Source organism: Gossypium hirsutum, chromosome D12 (genome assembly GCF_007990345.1).
Source record: "Gossypium hirsutum isolate 1008001.06 chromosome D12, Gossypium_hirsutum_v2.1, whole genome shotgun sequence".
NCBI classification, from domain to species: domain Eukaryota; kingdom Viridiplantae; phylum Streptophyta; class Magnoliopsida; order Malvales; family Malvaceae; genus Gossypium; species Gossypium hirsutum.
Window position 1 is genome coordinate 59,214,809 of NC_053448.1, and position 23,167 is coordinate 59,237,975.

The window sequence follows — 23,167 nt, forward strand, 5'->3', positions numbered from 1 at the left end:
TTGGCAATCAAAATTCCAAGATTGAGAATTATTGCCATGTATTGGGGGTGGGACATGACTCATGTTTGTGTTTCAATAATTCTGTGGTTTATATATACAATCACAAATTGGGAATGAAGCACATGTGAGTCCCATGGATTTTGGATTTTGTCTACACTTTACAATAATTTCCGATATCCTATTTTCTTAATCTAGATAGAGTATCAATTTAGTTAAAAAAAAGGTATATTATTTTATTACATTTTCTCTAAATTCAATAAAAAATTGCAACCTTTAATTGTATCTTTTTAGTTTTTTATTTTAAAAGATCCTAATAACGAACTTACATGTAGTTGGATTTGAACCCATGCCATTTACATCAATAAAACATTAATTTTACCACTAAAGCAAAACTTTATTTTAACATAATATTTACATTTTAATTGTATTAAGCATACTTTATTACTTCTATCAATTGTTTATATTGATTAAGTTAATTTCATAAGTCAACTCGACACACCATAATAAACAATTGTAATGCAATTCCTAATATGATGTAGTTATGTGTGTAAATTTTATTTTCCTCAAAATTTAATCTTTTTTATCCATTTTAATACCATACATATTTTTTGTGTTATTATTAATTAGTTTCAAAAAATATATTTTTATTATTTATTATATGCTATTTTTAAACCAACATCTATGTTCAAAATATGTAATTTTTATACATATACTTTAGATAAAATTTCTAGTATATATTATATATATTGAGGCAAATATATTGCAGGTAATGTTGACGTTAAATATACGTGTTCATAACGAAGGAGGAGAGTAGAGATAGTTTGGACCAATTAATTGTTTTTTTACCCACTTATATTAGCGATTGGGTTTAATTAAAAGTAGGAATCCTTATATATTGAAAACCATGTACAAAAATGATTCGAACAATCAAACTCATGACAAGTGTAATTGCGGTATTTCAGCTTTAAGCTGCCACAGAGAATTAAAAGCAAAAGGGTCAATGGCGAATATCATGGGAATGAAGAAACTATTATGTGTAGCGATATATCACATCACATTCTCAGTCACTTCCTGATTTCACTGTCTCATCTTTACAACTACAATAACTATTTTAATCACAATATGAAATAAAATAATATAATTTTTTAATTAACATTTTCTTTCTTCTCACTATTCATTTCCATTCGTCTAATCATCACTTTTTCTCTGTGAGAGTGCTGTACAATTTTTTTATTACAGTGCAGCAGGTTGTATTTTCTACTTTTACAAACTAGTAAAATAGTTTCTTTGTACTTTTACAAACTAGTTAAATAATGCTTCTTTAACAATTGAAATTTTTTATATTATTTAATTTTTTTTACTTCATAAAAAAACAAGTCTCTGGAAATATATACGAACAAATGCTGTTACAAGTTGTCCTCTCAAAATTGACTAAAACCGGAGCCAGAATTTCTTTTCCTTTTGCCTTCAATTCCTCCATTTTATCTGCCATTATTCCTTCTTCAAGGGCCACATATGTCCCTAACTTTGAGCCTTTATTATGATTTAGGAAATTAAGTCAATGAAACAAATCATATTTGGGGTTGCCTCCTCCAACTCTATTTCAGTCTTTCATATTAGGGTTGAATATGATCAAACCCAGTTCCCCGTGCTTCATGTTTCCTCCAACTCTATACTAGATCATGTACCCTTAATGATTTTCAACATCTAAAAGGAGGATTTTATTCTTAAATTTTACATTCCTTTGAAAACCTAAAACTCTTTTTAATTGTATTACAAAAGGATGATAAAAACCCGAACTGTTTAATAGATTTTGGACTCGCAAATTTTTTATTAAAAATTGAATGTGACGTGGGGTAATGTAGATTTTTTCTTTTGTATGGTGAGTATAGAACGATCATAATAATTGTTTGTCCTGTCCGCTCCACTATATGAATTTATTATTTTATTATTGTATATATATAACTATTAAAAGAAGAAAAATATAATAAAATATTATTAAAGAATATCTCTCTCTATATATATATATACTTAAAGAATCATGTTTAAAAAAATTGAAAATATTATAACGAGTGCAAAAATTATAATTAAACCGGAGTGAGATGGAAAGGTGGTAGTGATGTAAAACAAAATATGCCCAAGTATGAATCAGTGTAACAACATCCATCCTCTGTGTGCGAGTGTTACAGCAGGCTTTGAATATCAGAGAAAGGAGAAAAAAAAAAGGAACCCTTGAATGATGATGTGATATGACTCAACAAAGGAGTAGAATATTATAGCCTTAGCTAAATATTTTAGATGTGGGACATTTATTCTTATGATACTTAAAAAGCTTTTTTATATTGGCAAGAGGTTTATTTTTAGTATTATGAAGCATCTTCATGCCGGAGTGTGGAATATAAAAATAATTAAGGATTTTCCAAATAGAAAGGAGTTAAATGATTCATTATAGTTGGTATTTTCTTATCTAGAGAATATTATTTTAGCTTTTTGGACTGTTCAATTATAAGGAATCATAAATATTTGTTAATATTGAATGGTTATGGTTACGCTTGAAAGTGATATTTATAAGAAAATGGGTTCATAATAATCGTACACTAAGCCTGTACTTAAATTTGATTTGATGACAGTCATAGATGAAGAATACAGAATTTGTCACCTTTTTTTTAAAAATTAGGGTGCGTTTGGTTCGCTGTATTGGATTAGAGGTGTATTGGATTAGAGGTGTATTGGGATTAGAGGTGTATTGGATTAGAGGTGTAATAGCTAATCCACTGTTTGGTTGAATGTAATGGAATAGAGGCGTAATAGTAATCTTGTGTTTGGTTGAATGAAATAGAGGTGTAATAGCATAATGGAAAAAACTAAAATGACTAGAATACCCTTAGCATAAAATTGTTTTGGTAAATGATTATTGTTATTGTTATTTAAATTATAATAAGATTATTATTATCAATAATAAATAATTTAATCATATTTAAACATAATTATTATTAAATATATTTTAATTAAAATATATAATTTAATAAAATTCTTAATAATTAATATTCTTATATTAATTTACTGAAATCATAATATATGATACTGTAAAATATAAATTAACATAATTATTATTAAATATATTTTAATTAAACTATATAATTTAATAAAATTCTTAATAATTAATATTCTTATATTAATTTACTGAAATCATAATATATGATACTGTAAAATATAAATTAACATAATTATTATTAAATATATTTTAATTAAAATATATAATTTAATGAAATTCTTAATAATTAATATTCTTATATTAATTTACTGAAATCATAATATATGATACTGTAAAATATAAATTAACATAATTATTATTAAATATATTTTAATTAAACTATATAATTTAATAAAATTCTTAATAATTAATATTCTTATATTAATTTACTGAAATCATAATATATGATACTGTAAAATATAAATTAACATAATTATTATTAAATATATTTTAATTAAAATATATAATTTAATGAAATTCTTAATAATTAATATTCTTATATTAATTTACTCAAATCATAATATATGATACTGTAAAATATAAATTAACATAATTATTATTAAATATAATTTAATAAAAATATATAATTTAGTAAAATTCTTAATATTAAATATTCTTATATGAATTTTCTGAAATCATAATATATAATACTATAAAATATAATTTAACATAATTATTATTAAATATAATTTAATAAAAATATATAATTTAATAAAATTCTTAATATTAAATATTCTTATATGAATTTTCTAAAATCATAATATATATAATACTACAATACTTACAAATTCTATTAATCTGGTCCTAACTTTAAAAAATTCAATAAACTTAACCTTCAATTTTACATATTATATAAATTTAACCATTATTCTTAAAATTCAAAAATAAAAATTAAAAAACTAAAAAATTTAAACATTTATTTTTCGATAAAAATACATACAAAATTCTAAAAATATTTATAAATAAATGAATATCTATTTTTCTCATTTTTTAACATGACATTTATTTATTAGAATAATAAATTTATAAATAAAACAATTTAAGGAGAAAAAGCAATGAAAAAGAATTAGACAAATTTAAAAAAATATTAAACATTAACTTGGCTGGATCTTGTACAAGGAAAACAAAGCCATTAACTTGGCAACCATACATCTGAAATAAGCATATGAAATTGAAGTTCAAAATAATCAAAGAAAATGAAGCTTCAAAATGTGTGACATTGAACACATAATCAATTACAGAAAAGTTGCTATGTTTTGGCACTAAAAGCAACCGCAAGCCACAACTACCAGCATGTCAAGGATTAAATTTGTTTTGGCACCAAAAGTAAACCACAAGTCACAAGAACCAGCATGTCAAGGATTGAATTTGTTTGGGCACTAAAAGCAACCGCAATCACAAGCCACAAGTACCAGTCCAACCCCTTAACCTACAGCTTAATTGCAGAAACCTTATGAGCCCTCAAACTGATATATATTGCCGAATCTTGGTAAGAAGAAGCAAAGGAGAGAAAAGGGGTTTTCCAGGAATGAAAGAAAATGAAAATGAATACCTTGAAAACGGCATAATTAGAAAACAACATGCTCAGTTAGTAAGCAATAAAGAATATTTAGTTTAAATGACAGGAAGGAAGTCTAATTCATTATGCACTCCTTTGTGCTAATAGGAACCATTTCATAGTCGAGCATACGAACAATCAGAAATAGAAACTTATATAATATCCAAGGCAACACCAATGTTCGTGAAGAGAATTCAGAATTACGAACAGCCAAAAACAAAACTTGAAAATAACCTACATAAAAGCGTTCAATGGTATATTTCATATTTACTCCAGGCTAATGTTATTTTCTCCACCAATTTTAAAAACATTGAGCATGACTAACTATCCACAGAAGCAAGTAAGAAAACGAAATTCTAAATTCCACAAAAGAAACCAACTATTGCAAAACTTGAGAGCATCAGGAATAACCATTCTCTTGTCTTGTCATATGGTGCAAGAATCCCCTCATAAGCCTTCAATTCACACCAGCGAAAGCTGCCACCCCATGCTTAGTCTTTGCAAGGAATCATCCTGCAATCAAAGAAAATATCAATTACCATAAGGACAGTCAAAATGAAGCCCAGTTATATACTCCATAGCATTTATGTCCTATGGTTCAGAAGTTCTCCAGTTTTCTCAAGATTATGAATCAGCCTTCATTTCTAAAGCATGAATATTCATCTTCATTTCTAAAGATGAATATCCATAGCATTTACTTGTGTACCAATACAAGCTTGCAGCTTGTTCATATCCATACTTAATAATAACAATAATAGTTAAAAAACATATGCTTTCTGGTTATTTAGCATGAAAATCCTAAAAAACAGAGACAAAACTATATGAGTTGCAGAATATTTGACCTGTTCCTTCTTATGCCTTCTTTAACAACCATTGTCCAACTCGACAAGCTCACCATCCTTGAGCTTTTTTCCAATGAATTTGAAGGCCCCATCCTGAAAGACATAGGCCAGCTTTCCAAGTTGGAACAACTGCCGCTTCACATCAACAACTTCACTGGTTATCTGCCACCATCTCTCATGAGCTGCACCAATCTTGTCACTTTGAACTTGCGGGTTAACCATCTAGAAGGAGACCTCTCAGCCTTCAATTTCTCCACCCTACAACACCTTAACACTCTTGATCTTGGCAACAATAACTTTACAAGTACCTTGCCTTTAAGTCTTTATTCTTGCAAGTCATTAACTGCTATAAGATTGGCTAGTAACCAGCTAGAGGGACAGATATCACCTGCCATACTTACTCTGCGATCTTTATCATTCCTTTCAATTTCTACTAATAAACTAACCAATGTTACCGGGGCAATAAGGATTTTGAAGGAAGTCAAGAACCTTACTACTTTCATCCTCACTAAGAACTTCATGAATGAAGCAATACCCAATGATGAAAATATATATACCTTTGAAAGACTCGGTTTATATATATACTTTTGAAAAACATAAGACCTTTAGCATAATCCTAAATACTCTAACGGGATTTTTCATCATATAAACTATCAAAGTTATGTTACTTGCTAACTTCCAGAGAAACAAAGAAATGGGTAATTTTCTTTTTGACAGAAAGCCCATTTCTGTAATAGAAAAATGGAGTTGAAAAATAAGTTTTAACAACTTCAGTGGTATAGGAAATGATCATTTTCTTTTGTTAATTTATCAAACATGTGGAATGCAAAATGGAAAGTAAACAAAAAACATTACAAAAAGAAAATGGAACTCCAAAAACACTTAGGAAATTAGATAGCCAAACCACAAACACCAAACAATTAGAACTTAGAAATTTCTTCAAACACCATGCAAACCACACCTAAATCGAGCAAAACATGTTCAAAGGTCCTCCAAGATTTATGTTGACTTTATTTTTCATAAGAAACCCATGTTTTCTCTTCCTCGATGGATTAATCATTGCTTCATTAATTCAAATAAAAAATCAAAAGTCATCTCCAATTTCAATCAAAACATAAACCAAATTTCACACGAAACCAACAAGATAAAAGAGACAATACATAGATATACAAAAAATTTATATCGATCCAAAAAAAAAACACCAGCAAGATTACCATAACAAAGTTTTTACGAGAAGTATGGAGCAACTTTCTTATTTCTTCCCTTAAACTTGTCAAATTTCAAAGAAGCGAGCAACAGTTTTGTGATGTAAATCACTAATCACCTGCAATAGAAAAACAAAATGAATGAATGAATGAGCGAGTAAGAGAGAGAGCGAACGAATGGAAAAAAAGAATAAGTTAATTAAAGAGATGAAGCTTGATGAGGGCAAAAAAAGATTACCTCCCTTCCCGCTACTGTTTCTCAGTCGCTGCAAGAACTGGAAGAATGGTGAAGCCCTTTGGCTGTCAGCATACCTTTGGCCGGAAGAAGATGAAGGCGAATCGATTTGGCTGGAAGAAGATGTGAAAACGTGAAGGTGAATCGATTTGGCTTGATTTGAGGATATGAAATCGATGGGAATTTTTTTGGGAGAAGAAGGCAGGCTATTTTGGTCTCAAAATTAAAGAAGAAAACGATGAATAGCCATTACAAACTAAAACCCAGGAATCCCTATTACAGCTGCTGAGGGAATAGGTAAGGAATAGCAAAACCTCCGATTCGGTAAACGGTGAACCAAACGACGTATTGGGTGGGGCCACCGAATCGGGGTGTAATGGATTAGCCATTACACCCAACCAAACATGGTGTTAGAATATGGATGACTTATTCCACTTAAAAGTAAACTTTCGTAATAATGCATTATTTATTACAAACACAACGTAGGGTAGGGATGAGCGTGAAATCTATTAAAGATGAGACAAATTTATTGTTGATGGTGGAACAAGGACGGGGTTTCATTGTTCACTGTATGAACTGTTTCCTGAGTACAAATATGAGAAACTGTATATATTTGGGTAGGGATTGTTTACTTTAAGCTGACAAGATTTTCTTCTGAGATTGAATTGAAAGATGTGATTTTGAGTTGACGAGACATGGGTGCCTTTCTATTTTTCTATTTTTCTCAACTCCTACGTGTGAATAAAATTTTAATTAATTTTGAACATAAATTATTGAATTATATATGTTGAGGTACTCTCCCGAGTGACCTTTTTGGGGTTGCAAGACTTGGCTCAGAGAGAAATATAGATTTTGCATGAATTGGTGAATACGGAACTGCATATATCGGAGGTGCCTAAAGAATGAAGCCCAGTTATAGCGGCCCTTGGTGATAAAAATCTGGAGGAGGAGTTAATAAAAATGGACTGGATGTTGTTGATAGTATGGATGAAAAAAGTGGGTCTACTGGCCCAATTTACACTCCGCTGCCCGTTTTGAAATAAAAATTTAATTCTATAAATATGTTCAATAATGTATATAATAGATTTGTATTTTAATATTATAAAATAGATTTATAATTATTTTATTTAAATATAAAAATACAAAGGTATTATTATAATATTATTAATTATAATTTAAAAGAGGTGATATTCTTATAATTTCATAAATGAATTAATGATCAGGTTAAAGGTAATACAATCTCGATAAAGTGTTTAAAGAGGATTATAAATTTTGACATCACCCTCAACAAATTAAGTCATTACTTTAGACTTTTAATAATATTGAAACTCATTCTAGTTGCATGTACATTAGCTTACTATAAATCATATTTTAGTATAATAGATTAAATAGTTGCATAAAGTAACCAATATTCTGAATAATTATATTAATTTAATCTTTCATATACAATGTACAATAATAAATATAAAATATAACATTTATATATTATCCTATTTAAATTTAAATAATCGTCAAGAACTAAATTAAATATATATTTGTAAATATTTTAAAATTTTCACTCCTGTAAATGATGAGTTGTAGCTCATTGGCATCTTTTTGTTACAATAACAAGAAATACATAGGTTAGAACGTGCATTATCATCTAATTTACGAGTAAGGGGTCACTATTGTTACAAGTGGCATCAGTAATTGTTTTTTAAGAACTTAAATTATATGGACAATATTTTATTTAAATTAAACAGTTAATTATATAAATTATATTAGATTACATGAATAATATACTTTTAAATAAATTGGATAAACATTTAATTAGACAGCCAAAAATTTAAAATTTAAAAAAAAATTAATTAGATAATGTATCTATTTGATTTTACTTAAATAAAATTTTTATTATTTAATTATATATTATATATTATATATTATATATGTTATTATTTATTATTTATTTTAAATTTAAATTTTTAAAAATAAATTATCAAGTTTTTTTTAGATTAGATCATTTATCTATTCCATAGAATTAATTGTTATTTTTAAATTGCTTCCAAAATCACTATTATATATTTTTATTATCTTAAATAATATTTTACTAAAAATAAAATTGAATATAGAGGTTACTATAAATATAACAAGAGTTAATTTTATTTATTGACTAGAGTGGAGTAAAAATAAACATAAAACTATATAAAAAAATTGAATACTGACAAATTTAATGTGAAAGCAATTTAATTTAATAATATACAATAAATAACCTATAAAAATTAAAATACAAGCTGAATTCAGACTTTAATATTTAAGGTTTAAGCCTACCTCAATAAGTTTTATACATTTGTAATTTATTTTATTTTTATTTATATATTATGTAATTTATATGACATGAAATTAAATATATAATAGTATAATAATATGTAAACATTAAAAAATATATTGTTTAAATTTAGAATTTTAATTAAGAAAAATTATATAAAATATTAAATTAATAATTGATTGGATCTAAAATGAGTTTAGATTAGTTATTTACAAATATGGACAAATTTAAACAAAATTTTAGACAAATATATGTTAAACTTAGATAAACATAAAATATACTAACATTATATATAATTGGCTTAATCCACAAATTGGTACTTAAATTATACTATTTTTCCCATCTTAATATCTAAACTTTTTTTTTTTGGTTATAAGTCACAAATGATACTTAAACTATTTTTCTTTTCCCAAATTGGTACATTTGTTAGTCCAACCATTAAATCTATTTAAAAAAGAGCTTAATCCACAAATTAGTACCTAAACTGTATCATTTTTCTTGAGTTCTTACCTAAACTTTATTGGCTTAATGACTTATTTATTCCTCCAACATTATAAAAAAAAAGAGTCATTTTAGCTCTTCATTTAATTTCTCGTTTATTTTAAACATTGAACTTGCGCTTTTTTGTCAAATCGCTTCAAAATGAATGGAAAAATTAATAAATATTGACTTTTTTGACATACACATCACGTGGATGTCACATAAGTAACTAATTAACTTTAAAAAATAAAAATATAGAATGCTATTAAATTTATTTAAAAAATTTGTAATATATAAAAATTAAAAAACAAAAAAGTATTAAAAATTAATTAATTACTGATGTAGTATCCATGTGACATATATGTCAATGTCAACAAAGTTAATACTTGTTATCTTTTCCATTCATTTTGGGGCGATTTAACAAAAAAAAAAGTGCAAGTTCAAGGGTTAAAAGAGCCAAAAAGTTAAATGGAGGACTAATATGATTTTTTTATAAAGTTGGAGGGCTAAATAAATAATCATGCCTACTTCTTTTTGGCACAAGTGGTACTTAAACTATTCTTTTTATACATATTTTACACCAAAATGTTATATCAATTAAAAAACATTCTAGCCAATAATAAATCACCGTGTCTTACAGACTTAAAAAATTTATTTATTTTATTTTCTTTTACATTATTTTACCCTTCTATTTTTTCCTTTATAATGTCTGATAATACTAATAATGCTCAAAACTTGTCCTTTCGAGATCGAGATATGACAATTAAATTCTTTTTTGAATTTCATTGCTTGCTTGCTCAACTTAACCGGATCAAAAAAGTTATTCATCGATCAAAACCAGTGTTTTCAAAACCAGACCAAACAGTCGTACCGATAACCGATTGAGGTATTGGTCTAGAGATGGGCATTGAATAGATAAACCCGCGAACCAATATAGACCAATTGAACGAAGCTAAAAAACAAATAGTTAAACCAAATTTCTCTATTTTTATGAATTCTTTTAATAATTTATTTGATCAGATCGAAAACTTGTAGCCTGACTAGTTCAACCATTGGTCTAGTTCTTAAGGAAGAAAAAGAAAAAAAAGAGAGAAATAATATTTTTTTGTCTTTTTTTGTCACATATTAATTCTTAATTATTATTTTTTTAAATAGGCTTAATGGTTTAACTAACTATTGAATTTACAGAACTACCAATTTTGAAATGAAAAAAATAGCTACCAATTTTGAAATTAAACTTTTTCAAAATAAATTTAACTAATTGAGTAACAAAAATACCAAGTTTGAAAAAAAAAGTAATTTAAATACCGTATCGTGATAAAAAAAAATTAAATGAGTTAAATCTATATAATTTGAATAAGCTGTAGAGTTAAATCTGCAATCATAAAGGAGATATGCGTTTGGTAGTTGGGTAGCTTAAAAAGTTAAAATCAGATTCATGCTTTTAAGAATCTGAAAATCAAAATTGGATTTAATCTGTAAACAAAATTAAAATTGAAATTAAGCGCAATTGTGTATCATCCGATTGTTTTTGGATTGATCCAACTATACAGCCACCATAACTACAAGTTAATAGAATCAGTTATAACCAATCTTTAACCGCCACATAGCAGGCGGAGGAGATACCAAACCCAATATAAATACGGAAATGGAGACCCAACCAACATTTTCAGGTTCGGAAAATAAAAACAGCGCTTTCGTTCTAGGTTTTGGACTCTGGAAACCTCAATTCCTTCCAACTTTACTGTTCTAATTATATTTCTTACCTCTCTTGCTTTCTGCTTAAGCGCTTTGAGGATTTGGGCATGCGAGTGCCGGACGCTGATCTTTTTAATCCACAATCGGTTATGGACTCCGACTTCTCACCCGGCGGAGCTTCCGCCTCTGCTTCCGTCGACCCGGACTTTGGTTTTGCTTTTGACGACAGTAATTTCTCCGATCGGACCCTGAGGATCGAGATCATGCCTGATTTGCCCGAGACTAAATCCGACGGTGGCGGTTGCTGCTCTATCTCTGATTGGGCCCGTAATAGGAAGAGACGGAGGGAAGATTTCAAGAAAGAGAACGGTTTGTTCTGTTTTGTTTCTAAGATTAAAATTATTGGTAGTTTTCCTTTAAAAAGCTTTTTTTTTTAACAATGTAATTAATGTAGTTTTGAACAATTTTTGGGATTGGGTTCATGGCGTTATGCAGATTTTATCGGGCAAAGTGAGGAGCAAATCTTGAATTGTAACTTGCCATACACGGTGGATGGTGTAACCTATGAGAACCAAGATGAAGAGGCCATGGCAATGGTTGAAGAGTCTCCTTCTGATATTGGATTGAATTCCAATCAAATTGGTAACTTAAATTACATACATAAATTACTTTTTATCATTTGCTACTCTATATATATTCACACACTTTTTCAGGTTTCTTCATGTTAATTAAGGTTTTCTTTTTAGTTAAACTTCACGCGAACAACTCAAACTTCCTAGCTTCCTTCACTTTGTTGTTAATTAAGTTTGGACTATTTCTTCTTTTTGTTAACTGAACTAAAGTTTTTCTTTATGATATAACTAGATTTAAAGTTAGTTTTTCAGTGTGGGGGTATTAGTTACTGTTTGATTGCAAGGAATGAACATTGACATCCGTTTTGATTCATTTATAGGGAATGATTCCATTTACAACAATGATTCATCTAAGAATATGGATTGTTCAAAAGTTCTAAGAGTCAAGACCATACACATTAGTTCTCCAATTTTAGCAGCAAAAAGTCCTTTCTTTTATAAGGTAAGGGGATGCTGATTGGTTGTTTTCTGTCTTTATTATTGGTTTTTGTACTCATGGACTTACTGGTTTGTGCCTCTGCTTGCAGTTGTTTTCAAATGGAATGAAGGAGTCAGAGCAGCGACATGTAACACTCAGGATACATGCCTCTGGTAAACGCCAGAATATTTTTCCTATTATTGATCATTTGTCTTATTTTTACCTCTCTTGCCATGAATTCCAATGACATTGGTTTGTTTTCATGTTGGAACCTGTCGAACTTTGTGGTGTTCATTTATGTATTTTGTTCTGATTCTTTAAGCAGAAGAAACAGCTCTCCTAGACCTTCTTAGTTTTATGTACAGCAACACCTTATCAACGACCACACCTACTGCCTTGTTAGATGTGTTGATGGCTGCTGACAAATTCGAGGTTGCATCTTGCATGAGATATTGTAGCCGATTGTTACGGAACCTGCCTATGACCTGTGAATCTGCTTTACTATATTTGGACCTTCCGTCTAGTGTTTTAATGGCTGATGCTGTTCAGCCACTGACAGATGCTGCAAAGCAGTTTCTTGCTGTGAGATACAAGGATATAACCAAGTGAGTGCCACTATTATTTACAACATTAAATACATAATTATACTTTGAGTAATTTCTTAACTGTAACCACAAGGTTGCTTCTTTTGTTATCAATATATGAAAATGGGGCACCCTTTTGTTGATATATATATGGCTTTGTTTTGAAGTTTTACCCTGCTGCAAAATAGTGGGCATTCTTTAAAAATAACGTGGCAAGAAATGCAGTGTTGCATGTCCTGTTTATATTTCGCTTATTGGACGTGTATATATGGCTGCCTTAAGTGGAAAATTTTGTGAAATTAGGTTCAATGTTTCATTAACTGTCGTCTTTTAGGTCCATTGTTGAGTTAATCTCTAGATAATGGACTAACCAGTTTGCATTGGTTATTTGTCAGGTTCCAGGAGGAGGTACTCAACTTGCCTCTTACTGGTATAGAGGCAGTATTTTCTAGTGACGATCTCCAGGTAGCTTCAGAGGATGCTGTTTATGACTTTGTGCTGAAATGGGCTCGGACACACTACCCAAAACTGGAGGAGCGACGTGGAATTTTTGCAACACGACTTAGTCGCGTAATACGTTTTCCATATATGACTTGCAGAAAGCTGAAAAAGGTTTTAACCTGCATCGACTTTGATCCAGAACTTGCATCCAAGGTTGTGCTTGAAGCTCTCTTTTTCAAGTCTGAGATGCCACACAGACAACGGGCACTTGCAGCAGAGGAAGCGAATGCCACCTATCGTCGCTTTGTGGAGCGGGCATACAAGTACCGTCCAGTCAAGGTTGTAGAGTTTGAACTGCCTAGGCAGCAGTGTGTTGTGTACCTGGACCTGAAACGTGAGGAGTGTACACATCTGTTTCCAGCAGGAAGGGTTTATTCCCAGGCATTTCATCTTGGAGGACAAGGTTTTTTCTTGTCTGCTCACTGCAACATGGATCAGCAAAGCTCATTCCATTGTTTTGGGCTGTTTTTGGGAATGCAAGAGAGGGGATCTGTCACATTTGCTGTTGACTATGAGTTTGCGGCAAGGTCAAAGCCAACTGAGGATTATGTAAGCAAGTATAAAGGGAATTACACTTTCACTGGAGGAAAGGCTGTCGGCTATCGTAACCTGTTTGGTATACCCTGGACGGCATTCATGTCAGATGATAGCATTTACTTTATAAACGGCATCCTCCATCTCAGGGCTGAACTCACTATTAGACAATGAATTTGTGAGAAGCTAGTATTTTAGACGTTTTGCTTTATCACCCTCTAAATTCCTTCTGAATCCTTGTAAAATTTTGAATAATTATATCTTATGCATAAAAATATTATGTATGTATATAAAATCTATTTGGCAATCAAATGTAGAACTTGCTAGCCTTCACTGGTAGTCATCTATCCCGCAATTGGGATGAAGGGTGAGAACTTTTTACATTTTGAACCAAAAAATGAAGCAATTTTTCTACTATAAAATGACTTGTATTAGGAATATTCAACTCCAAGCAAAGAGTGCATCTGCTTGAGCCAACAAAGCAAAATCCATGCAAGCAGCAAAAGTGCATCAAAATGGGAAGAGACATGCAAAATCCATATGATAGGAGAGAAAATGGGGGGCTAAAATAAATTACAATATCCATTCATCGAAATTAATTGAGAAGGCATTAGCAATGTTACTCGCCCTTTTTCTGACAACCTTTTTGCCTTTTACACTAACAAATGTACCAAATTTCACAATCATTATTACCAAAATGCTAGTTCAAACTCTTGAACAGATTCATTTCATCGTTTATTGTTTGAACCTATAACATTATAACAGGAATACAAGGCTTTACCCAGTCTGCCAAGAATCATTCAATTTTCACGACTCAAAAGGCATGCATTTTATTAAAAGAAAAAGAAAAACTTCAAGGCTGAACAATCCTTGCTATGCCAAGGTAGAATCCTATTCCAACATAAAAACATAACATAACCAATGCTCATTTGAAACAAACAAGTAAAGCCATAGTACAACAAACCAAACTCAGAAACCTCAATTGAGTGCACCAACACCGGCATTACTCTTTTGAGCATACTTTTTCCACTCTGTATGAAATGACCCTGGACGATCGATCCTCTCATAGGTGTGTGCCCCGAACAAGTCCCTCTGTGCCTGCACGAGATTGGCCGGGAGCCTTGCACGCCTGTAGGTATCGAAATAGGCAAGACTAGCACACATTCCTGGTGTGCTGATCCCAGCAGAGATGGCCAACCCCACAACTCTCCTCCAAGCAGCTTGCCTCTGAACCATCTCCCTAGCAAACTCAGGGTCTACAACCAAGCTAGCCAAATTGGGGTTCCTCTGGTAAGCCTTCTTGATCCTATCCAAAAACACAGCCCTAATAATACACCCACCTTTCCAAATCCTAGCCAACTCTCCAAAGTTCAAATTCCACCCTTTTTCAACACTTTTCGCTCTCAACAAATTCATCCCTTGAGCATAACTGCATATCTTGGACGCATATAAAGCTTGCCTAACATCATCAATCAATCTTTTCTTATCAATTCCATTTGCTAGGCTCCCAACTTCTTCTTTCAATCCAGCTTCTTTCAAAACCTCAGCAGCATTTTCCCTCTCCTCCTTTAACCCACTCAAATACCTACAATCCAATGAAGCTGCGATCGTAGGGGCAGCAACAGACAACTCAGCAGCTTGCTGCACAGTCCATTTCCCGGTACCTTTCATCCCAGTCTTGTCTAAAATCTTATCCACCAAAAACCCATCACTCAAATCATCCTTAACTCTAAAAATATCCGATGTTATCTCAATTAAGAAACTTTCAAGCTCACCCCGATTCCATTCAGCAAAAATCTCAGCTAATTCATCATTCGAAAGTCCCCCAACATGTTTAAGCACGTCATAAGCTTCAGAAATCAACTGCATATCACCGTATTCGATTCCATTATGAACCATTTTAACGAAATTACCAGATCCTCCTTCGCCAATGTAAGTAACACAAGGCCCATCCTCGACTTGCGCTGCCACTTTTTCAAGTATGTCTTGGATGTTCGAATAAGCCTGGTGAGATCCACCAGGCATCAACGACGGACCGTTACGAGCCCCTTCTTCGCCACCGGAAACACCCATACCGAGATAAAGAAGACCCTTATTTGAAACTTCTTGGATTCTTCTCTCGGTGTTCTCATACCACTCGTTACCACCATCGATGATACAGTCACCGGGCTCCATATGATCGGATAAAGCAGCAATGGTTTGATCGACGGGTGAACCAGCTTTGACTAAGATAACAACAGATCTGGGTCGTTTGATAGAGAGAAGGAATTCACGAGGGGTGTAGTGACCGAAGAGTGGGAGTTGGCCTTCGTCTTGGGCTCGCTGAACGGTTTCATCGACTTTGGAGGTAGTACGATTGTAGACAGAGATAGGGAAGCCTTTTTCGGCGACGTTTAGAGCGAGGTTTTGGCCCATGACGGCCAAGCCGGCAAGGCCTATGCGAGAAAGAGCAGGGGATGCTTCCATTTTGGGGGGAGATGGAAAAGAGGGAGGAAATGGGAGGGGGAAAAAAGGGTGTTAGATATATGAAGGGAGAAGGGAAATGGGGGAGGGTTTTGTGAGAGATAATTTGTTAATTTTTAAAGGAAGGATGGGAGGTGGAAAGGGAAAGAGTTTGGCTTTTTGAAGGAGGGAAAGATTTTTGTTGAGAGTGACGGACTCGTCGAGGGAGTGAAAGGGCAAATTGGCCTCAACAAACGATGAGAGAGGCGATCTGTTCGAGGAATCGTTACTGACGGCTCCCTTATACGGCACCGTCTCAACTGGCACTAAAACAACCTTCGCCAGTGTCGAAAATAGAGGATTTTCTTTTTGGATTAATATCTTATTTGGTACCTGAGTTTAGATTACTGTTTAATTTGGTACCCGAGTTTGATTTCCATACAAAAGGCCTTATGTGGCTCAAGAAATGTTTGAAATATGTGCTCTAGAAAAAAAAACATAGGTGCTAAATAGGGACAAAAAGACTCAAAATATTAAATTGAATATTGAAGTCAAATTCAAGTACCAAACAATGTATTAATCTTATTTTTTTCCAAGTTTACAATTATTATTAAATATTTTGAAAATAAAATATAAAAATATTGTATTCTAGAAAGATCAAATAAGTAAATAAAAACATTTAACTTAGGTTGTAAAATTTTCGATTGATAGTAACGTTCTTCGACACGATTTTGGCATCATTAATTAGACTTCAATTGTGATCAAAAGTAAAAATATTAAATTTCAAATGTGCATAAAGTATAAGGACTTAGGCAAAATTAGACCTCTAGGATTTTAGTTACACCGTAGCTGAAAATTTGAGTATTGAGCTTTAGTTAAGTTCCCAGTGATTGATGTTATCAGGACTCTAGCTTTGCAGCTTAGCAAAATATTTTTGAGAGGTTTAGGAAGAGATTTTGAAGCTATGCTGTGAACGCCGAAATAGTTATTTCATCTTATATCTGTTTATATCCTGTATACAAAACTTGAATATAAATAATCACTATCGGATTGATGTTATCAAGACTCTAGCTTTGCAGCTTAGCAAAATATTTTTGAGAGGTTTAGGAAGAGGTTTTGAAGCTATGCTGTGAATGCCAAAATAGTTATTTCATCTTATATCTGTTTATATCCTGTATACAAAACTTTATAAATAATCACTATCGCCTCCAAAATTGACGAATTCCACGTTAAATTCACAGCTTTGATCCTAAAATTATTCAGTTCAAACTCTAAAACACAATGCATTACTTAGCAGTAAGGCTAGGCTTTCCATGAATTTCAATGTAGAATTGCCAGGTCAAAGAAAACAAGTCCTCAATGGTGGAAAAGAATTTTCACTGGTAAATGTGGTTTTCAGCACTCGATTCGAACAGCCCCACTTTCCGATGAAATGAACTTGGGTTTCCGAACCACTTGCTCCAAGCATTGGATGACATCTCCAATCTGGAAAGCATCACAATTACAGAGCACGAGCCCACATTCGTTCCCTTTCCCTACTTTCTCGACGTCGTGTTTCTCCTGCTTCAATGATGCACAAGGTCCTTCGAACACAACTTCTCCGCTTCTCAACAGCCTCATGGTTGCTGTTTTGGAGACGCAACCGTCAATCACTCGGCAGCCTGCAATCTTTACATCCCCACCTTTTGCCTTGCTTTTTCCCTTTATCTCAAAGATATTCAGCACCTCAGCTTCCCCAGCTACCTGAGTTTCGAAAGTGCCAGGGGCCTTCTCTACTATCATATTGCCGATATCCTCCAAAAGGTGATATATGACACAGTGCATCAGTATCTACAATACAAATAATTAAGTTTAAAAAGTTCCATTCCGATGTGCTTCTACAACACAATAACATCAATTGTTTATACTCTCCAAAAAAAATACTAAAATAGATGTACATATACATATATATTGACGCTTACTGCAAGATAGAGATTGAGATTGAATGCAATGGGAAGTTAGTACCTTTATGCCGGCTTCAGTGGCTGCCATAGTAATAGAACTAGCAGGACTTTTCACATTAAATCCAACAATGCATGCACCACATGCCTGCGCTAGGTCCACATCAGACTGACAAACAGGCCCCACCCCTACATGGACTACATTCACGAAAACCTGGAAATGAAATTGGACAGTATCGATTAGAAAACACATCACATGGGAGAACCAACAAGATTAGTTTCAATAGTCAATAACAATGACCAGCATCACTTCCTTTTCGTTTTTACTTCTCATTTTCAATACCAGAAAAAGAATTGCAGCATAGTGAGGTGAGAAGGCCAATGCTTTACCAAATTAATAGTTCAGCATATTCGAGTACTTGTACAAGTAGTGATGAATACCCAACAAACATCAGCAACCAAGGCAGTGGGGATTAAGATCATGAACATGTATATATAATATATATTTGTTGGATAATATAGCTCGACTTTCACAAACCTGAGGACTATTTAAAGATCTCAGTGCATCGGTAACAGCCTGGACAGTGCCTTGTACATCTGCTTTTACAATGATTGGCATTTCAGCCCTCTGAGGCACTTCTTCTGATTGTTCCAATTCCTCGGCCCTTCCATTGCTGATCTTCAATAGCCTGTCTCTCTCAAATTTCTTTTTCCTCCCTGCACTAAGCATTCTAGCGCGCTCCTCAGATTGCACAACTATAATATCATCACCTGCCATCGGAAGCCCCTTCAAACCTTCAATCTCAACTGGCATTGCAGGTGTTGCCCGCTCTGCCAAATTCCCAACCACATCTCTAATGGCTCTTATTCTGCCCCACTCTGAGCCCACAACCACATGCTGCCCACAAACCAAAGTCCCTGCTTTTACTATTGCAGTGGCTAATGGGCCTCGCCCTTTGTGAAGTCTGGCCTCCACGACATAAGCTTGTGCAGGTCCATCTACACGTGCTTTTAGGTTCATCACCTCAGCCTGCAGTAGCAAAGCTTCCTCCAAGTTATCCAATCCGGTTTTCTTTAATGCTGAAACTTCAACCACTTGAATATCTCCACCCATATCCTCCAACAGCAAACCCTCAGAAGCAAGCTGTAGTTTTACTCTCTCAGAGTTAGCAGCTGGTTTATCACATTTATTAACAGCAACCACGATTGGTACATTAGCTGCCTTTGCATGAGAGATGGCTTCAAGAGTCTGGGGCATCACCCCATCATCCGCAGCTACAACTAACACAACAATATCCGTGACAGCTGCACCTCTTGCTCGCATTGCACTAAATGCGGCATGACCAGGGGTGTCGAGGAATGTAATTGATGCCCCTGACTGCATGCTAACAACAAAAGCACCAAGATGTTGAGTAATGCCTCCAGCTTCATTGGCTGCCACTGATGTTTGACGTAAAGAATCTAAAAGGGAAGTTTTACCATGGTCAACATGACCCATGACAGTCACAACGGGTGGCCGTGGGAGAATTTCTTTACCTTCACTGACATGTATCCTCTTGACACTGGCTCCAACTTCCTGCAAAACCATCAAAAGTCCCCAAAGCAGCCTTTAACAAGATAAATATAATGGGTCTAACACAAAAGGAAAGGATTGAAGAGAAAGAGAGGAACTCAACGATCAAAAGCAAATACCACCACGATGTTGTATCATAAATGGTTCATTATATATATCTAATTAAGAGAAATGTTGTAGCAAGAAAAATGCATAAAAATATAATATATTCCGAGTCAAAAAGGGAAGCCAGCATCAAATTTTCAGAGGATAATTCCAGGATATGAATTAGAACTCATCATTCCACTCAAAGGTCTATATGAGCACGCACACAAGTTTTGCATTTTAAATTGCAAACAAGATACTTCATCAATATGTCAGAGTAAAGAATGAGAAATACCATTGCAATGAGCTCCGCAATATCAATGCTTAGAGGGTGAAATTCAGAATCAATACTTTCCCCAACATTTATGAGAATATCCTGAAGAACACCTATGCCCTCACCAGTTCGCCTTGCGAGCTCAACAAGGGTCATACCGTCAAATATCTCAACAGTTCTCTCTTGCAAGGATTTGTTTGTTCTCTTCAGTTTAGGAACATATGGAGCTACAACAGGCGGGCTCCTTTCCCTCTTGCTATACTTCCCTTTAGGTTTTTTCTTGCTAACCTTTAAACCCAATTCCACCTCAATGCCCTTTCTAGCCAGTAATTCTGGACTTGCATGAAAATACCTAAGCACAGCCAGGGTTCCACAGTCAATACCATTTCTCAAGTACAGAAATTATACTTAAATCAGTTATTTGAATCAATAAAGCCTGCTTAACACCATTCCAAATTCCTTTTCTTTTTGGTCCCATTGATAGCTATTATACATGACTAATGAGAAGATAGAAAAAAATTGTTACACAAGTGATGTTCGACTTCTTGGAGAATATATTTTATGTCAAGTACTGCAACAGATAAGCAACTCAAACATTTGAAGAGAAAGGTCAAAATATTGAAAGGTGTTGATCCTCTCTATTGAAAAGGTTTGCAAAGTTCTATAATTATAGCGGAGATAGTATCTTCCCAGGACAGAACACAAGAGTAATTGAAGGAAGCCAACTTACCGTATTAAAGGTTCATTTTTCAAAATTTTGTGATATCTAGATCCCCGTAGAAACAAACTGAAAGACAACCCTGCAGTAGCAAATATTTGAGGTGAATATGGTAACACAAAAGTCAAGTTACATGGTTCATTGGCTGTTATCTAATTATGTAATCTTCACTGAACCTGACTAACTACAACTATGCAAACTTCAAAACGAGAAAAAGTAAATGAGATAACAATTGTTGAGTGAGTAATTCATTGCTAAAACCCATAAGTAGGGCTAGTAACTGAAGTTCACTAACTGAGACACATGCATGCTCCAATAAGTAGAAATAGCATGTATTCATATGTTTTATTGACACATTAAACAAGCTAATGCATGCCTAGATTAATATGGATGGCTCAGCTTACCAGGCACACATTTAAAAGAAGCAGAAAGTGATTTTACTGCAAGATCAAAAGTAGACGAAGAATTTAAGCCAGCTGAAAGTCCAACAGGTGCTGAAGCCAGAGCTCTAATGAGACTGGCATTAAGTCCCTGTAAACAATGTTAGAAAATCATTAGCAATCATAGATGATAACTAAGGCACTTGCAAAACACTTAACAGACACTCTCTTTCTGTGGGACAATATATATGCTGCAGCTAATAAAAATGTGAAGGGAAAGACTAAATATCACTAATATGGTCATATTCAAAGCACTTCACTACAAAATGGATGGAAACTATTCGAATAAAATGCATCCGATAATGCAGTCAAATTCTCATCCAACCTGAAAGTCTCAGCTAAAATCTAAGTAGAGGGAAAAGAAAGTCCCCCGATTAACACTGTAACAAGTACTCTTATAAATTCCAACCTTTTCCTACCCTATGATACATTGATTCAAGTGGCAACTTAATGAATAACGGCTACAAACAAAGAACGCAAAGATAATTAAGGGATCCTCAACTCAACCAATGCCAACGCCAAAAAAAAAAAAAAAACTTACTTTCTTCCCAACCCCTCGCCAAGCCATTCATGCAGATGTCAAGCTCTGCAATAAAAAACTATGAAGATTAGAGATAATAAAAGAATCTATATTGCAATGTCAAATTCAAATAAAAACCGCAGACCTTAATACCTTATTCAATTTCTATGTTTCCCACAAATTAAAAAAAAAAAAACCCAACATGGTAAATAGAATAAACTCAAGTATAAAACAATAAATGCACCCAAAAAACCCCCAATAATTCATTTAAAGAAAAAATAACAAAAACTCACGAGTAATGGAGAAGATTCATAGACGAAAAGCTGACAAAACCTCTGTTTTTAAACAACAAAAAGAAAAACAAGGGGGTATGAGAAAGTACTGTGTTTGATGTGGTGTTGTTAGAGATTTGTAAGATGCAAAGTGATCCGAGATTCAATGCTTCTCCGACGGAGCTTTGGTCGGTTTATTCAATCTTTGCCCCCCTTCTAACAAAACCCACATCATATCATGTGTGTTATCAGACCAGAGATTTTAGCTAGGTGAGGCTTTGCTTTAACCATGTTTTTGCTATAGTTACTTTTTTGCCCCTCGTGTCGTGGGTGATCTCATATGGCCCATGTTTTAGGTTTTTTATTTATTTATTTTTAGTTAGACCGACTTTTACGTTTCTTTTGGAGGTTTTGTTTTATTGGATTCTTCCCTTCTCATTCTGCTGGGCCGATCCCCCTCCCAATTTTGGTCCATTCTAAACTCTCTTCATCTCCTTTCGCTTTTGGACCATTGCTGTTTATATTTTTTAGTTTTATTTATGGTAAAATTATCAATGAGGTATTTGTATTAGGAATTTGATTGCATTTTATTTTTCATTCGAAAAATTAGTAAATTGATCACGTGTGCTAGATTAAAGAGCAAACTGGTCATTCGAGATGACGAGAAAGGATTGTATGAAATTGTGATTCCATGTCAATTCTCATCCCTTCCCAATAGGAGAACGACAAATCAAATTTTTCTCCTGATTTTTAACATTTTAGTTGGATTTGAATTTTTTCAGGAGAAAAAGTCTGATTTTTTATCCTCTTATTGGAAAGGGATAAGTACGACGTGAAATCGTAGTTTCGTATAATCCCTACTCAATAGATGACATAGT

The 23,167-nt window shown here is 33.0% G+C and overlaps 3 protein-coding genes and 1 long non-coding RNA gene across 10 annotated transcripts; 1 reads left to right on the forward strand and 3 right to left on the reverse strand.

The window, feature by feature from the left end:
* Nucleotides 1-4,100: 4,100 nt before the first annotated feature.
* On the reverse strand, nt 4,101-7,279 carry LOC121224334 (uncharacterized). 4 transcript variants are annotated; one of them, XR_005921953.1, is made up of 4 exons: nt 6,878-7,279; nt 6,649-6,758; nt 5,435-5,692; nt 4,738-5,105 (listed from the first exon to the last, which is right to left on the reverse strand). It is a non-coding gene; the product is annotated as an uncharacterized lncRNA (long non-coding RNA). The 4 variants fall into 4 exon arrangements; XR_005921954.1 differs by lacking the exons at nt 6,649-6,758; nt 6,878-7,279 and adding an exon at nt 4,101-4,463 and having other exon boundaries at nt 5,004-5,105; nt 5,435-6,642; XR_005921955.1 differs by lacking the exons at nt 6,649-6,758; nt 6,878-7,279 and adding an exon at nt 4,101-4,469 and having other exon boundaries at nt 5,004-5,105; nt 5,435-6,642.
* Nucleotides 7,280-11,177: 3,898 nt separating this feature from the next.
* On the forward strand, nt 11,178-14,314 carry LOC107947078 (BTB/POZ domain-containing protein POB1). Of its 3 annotated transcripts, none has more exons than XM_016881625.2 (7): nt 11,178-11,332; nt 11,447-11,726; nt 11,853-11,999; nt 12,310-12,431; nt 12,517-12,580; nt 12,730-13,012; nt 13,387-14,314. In XM_016881625.2, exons 2-7 carry the CDS (start codon nt 11,465-11,467, stop codon nt 14,198-14,200), a joined length of 1,692 nt encoding a protein of 563 aa, XP_016737114.2. In that variant the 5' UTR covers nt 11,178-11,332; nt 11,447-11,464; the 3' UTR covers nt 14,201-14,314. The 3 variants fall into 3 exon arrangements, with proteins under 3 accessions (XP_016737114.2, XP_040963409.1, XP_016737113.2); XM_041107475.1 differs by having other exon boundaries at nt 11,180-11,332; nt 12,733-13,012; XM_016881624.2 differs by having other exon boundaries at nt 11,325-11,726.
* A 413-nt stretch (nt 14,315-14,727) lies between these two features.
* On the reverse strand, nt 14,728-16,812 carry LOC107947079 (6-phosphogluconate dehydrogenase, decarboxylating 3, chloroplastic). The gene has a single exon (XM_016881628.2). It carries the CDS (start codon nt 16,490-16,492, stop codon nt 15,005-15,007), a length of 1,488 nt encoding a protein of 495 aa, XP_016737117.1. The 5' UTR covers nt 16,493-16,812; the 3' UTR covers nt 14,728-15,004.
* A 786-nt stretch (nt 16,813-17,598) lies between these two features.
* On the reverse strand, nt 17,599-22,614 carry LOC107947080 (translation initiation factor IF-2). Of its 2 annotated transcripts, none has more exons than XM_016881629.2 (8): nt 22,400-22,614; nt 22,039-22,083; nt 21,462-21,588; nt 21,070-21,139; nt 20,361-20,691; nt 18,947-19,984; nt 18,473-18,622; nt 17,599-18,298 (listed from the first exon to the last, which is right to left on the reverse strand). In XM_016881629.2, exons 2-8 carry the CDS (start codon nt 22,063-22,065, stop codon nt 17,864-17,866), a joined length of 2,178 nt encoding a protein of 725 aa, XP_016737118.2. In that variant the 5' UTR covers nt 22,066-22,083; nt 22,400-22,614; the 3' UTR covers nt 17,599-17,863. The 2 variants fall into 2 exon arrangements, with proteins under 2 accessions (XP_016737118.2, XP_016737119.2); XM_016881630.2 differs by having other exon boundaries at nt 22,311-22,554.
* Between the last annotated feature and the right edge of the window lie 553 nt (nt 22,615-23,167).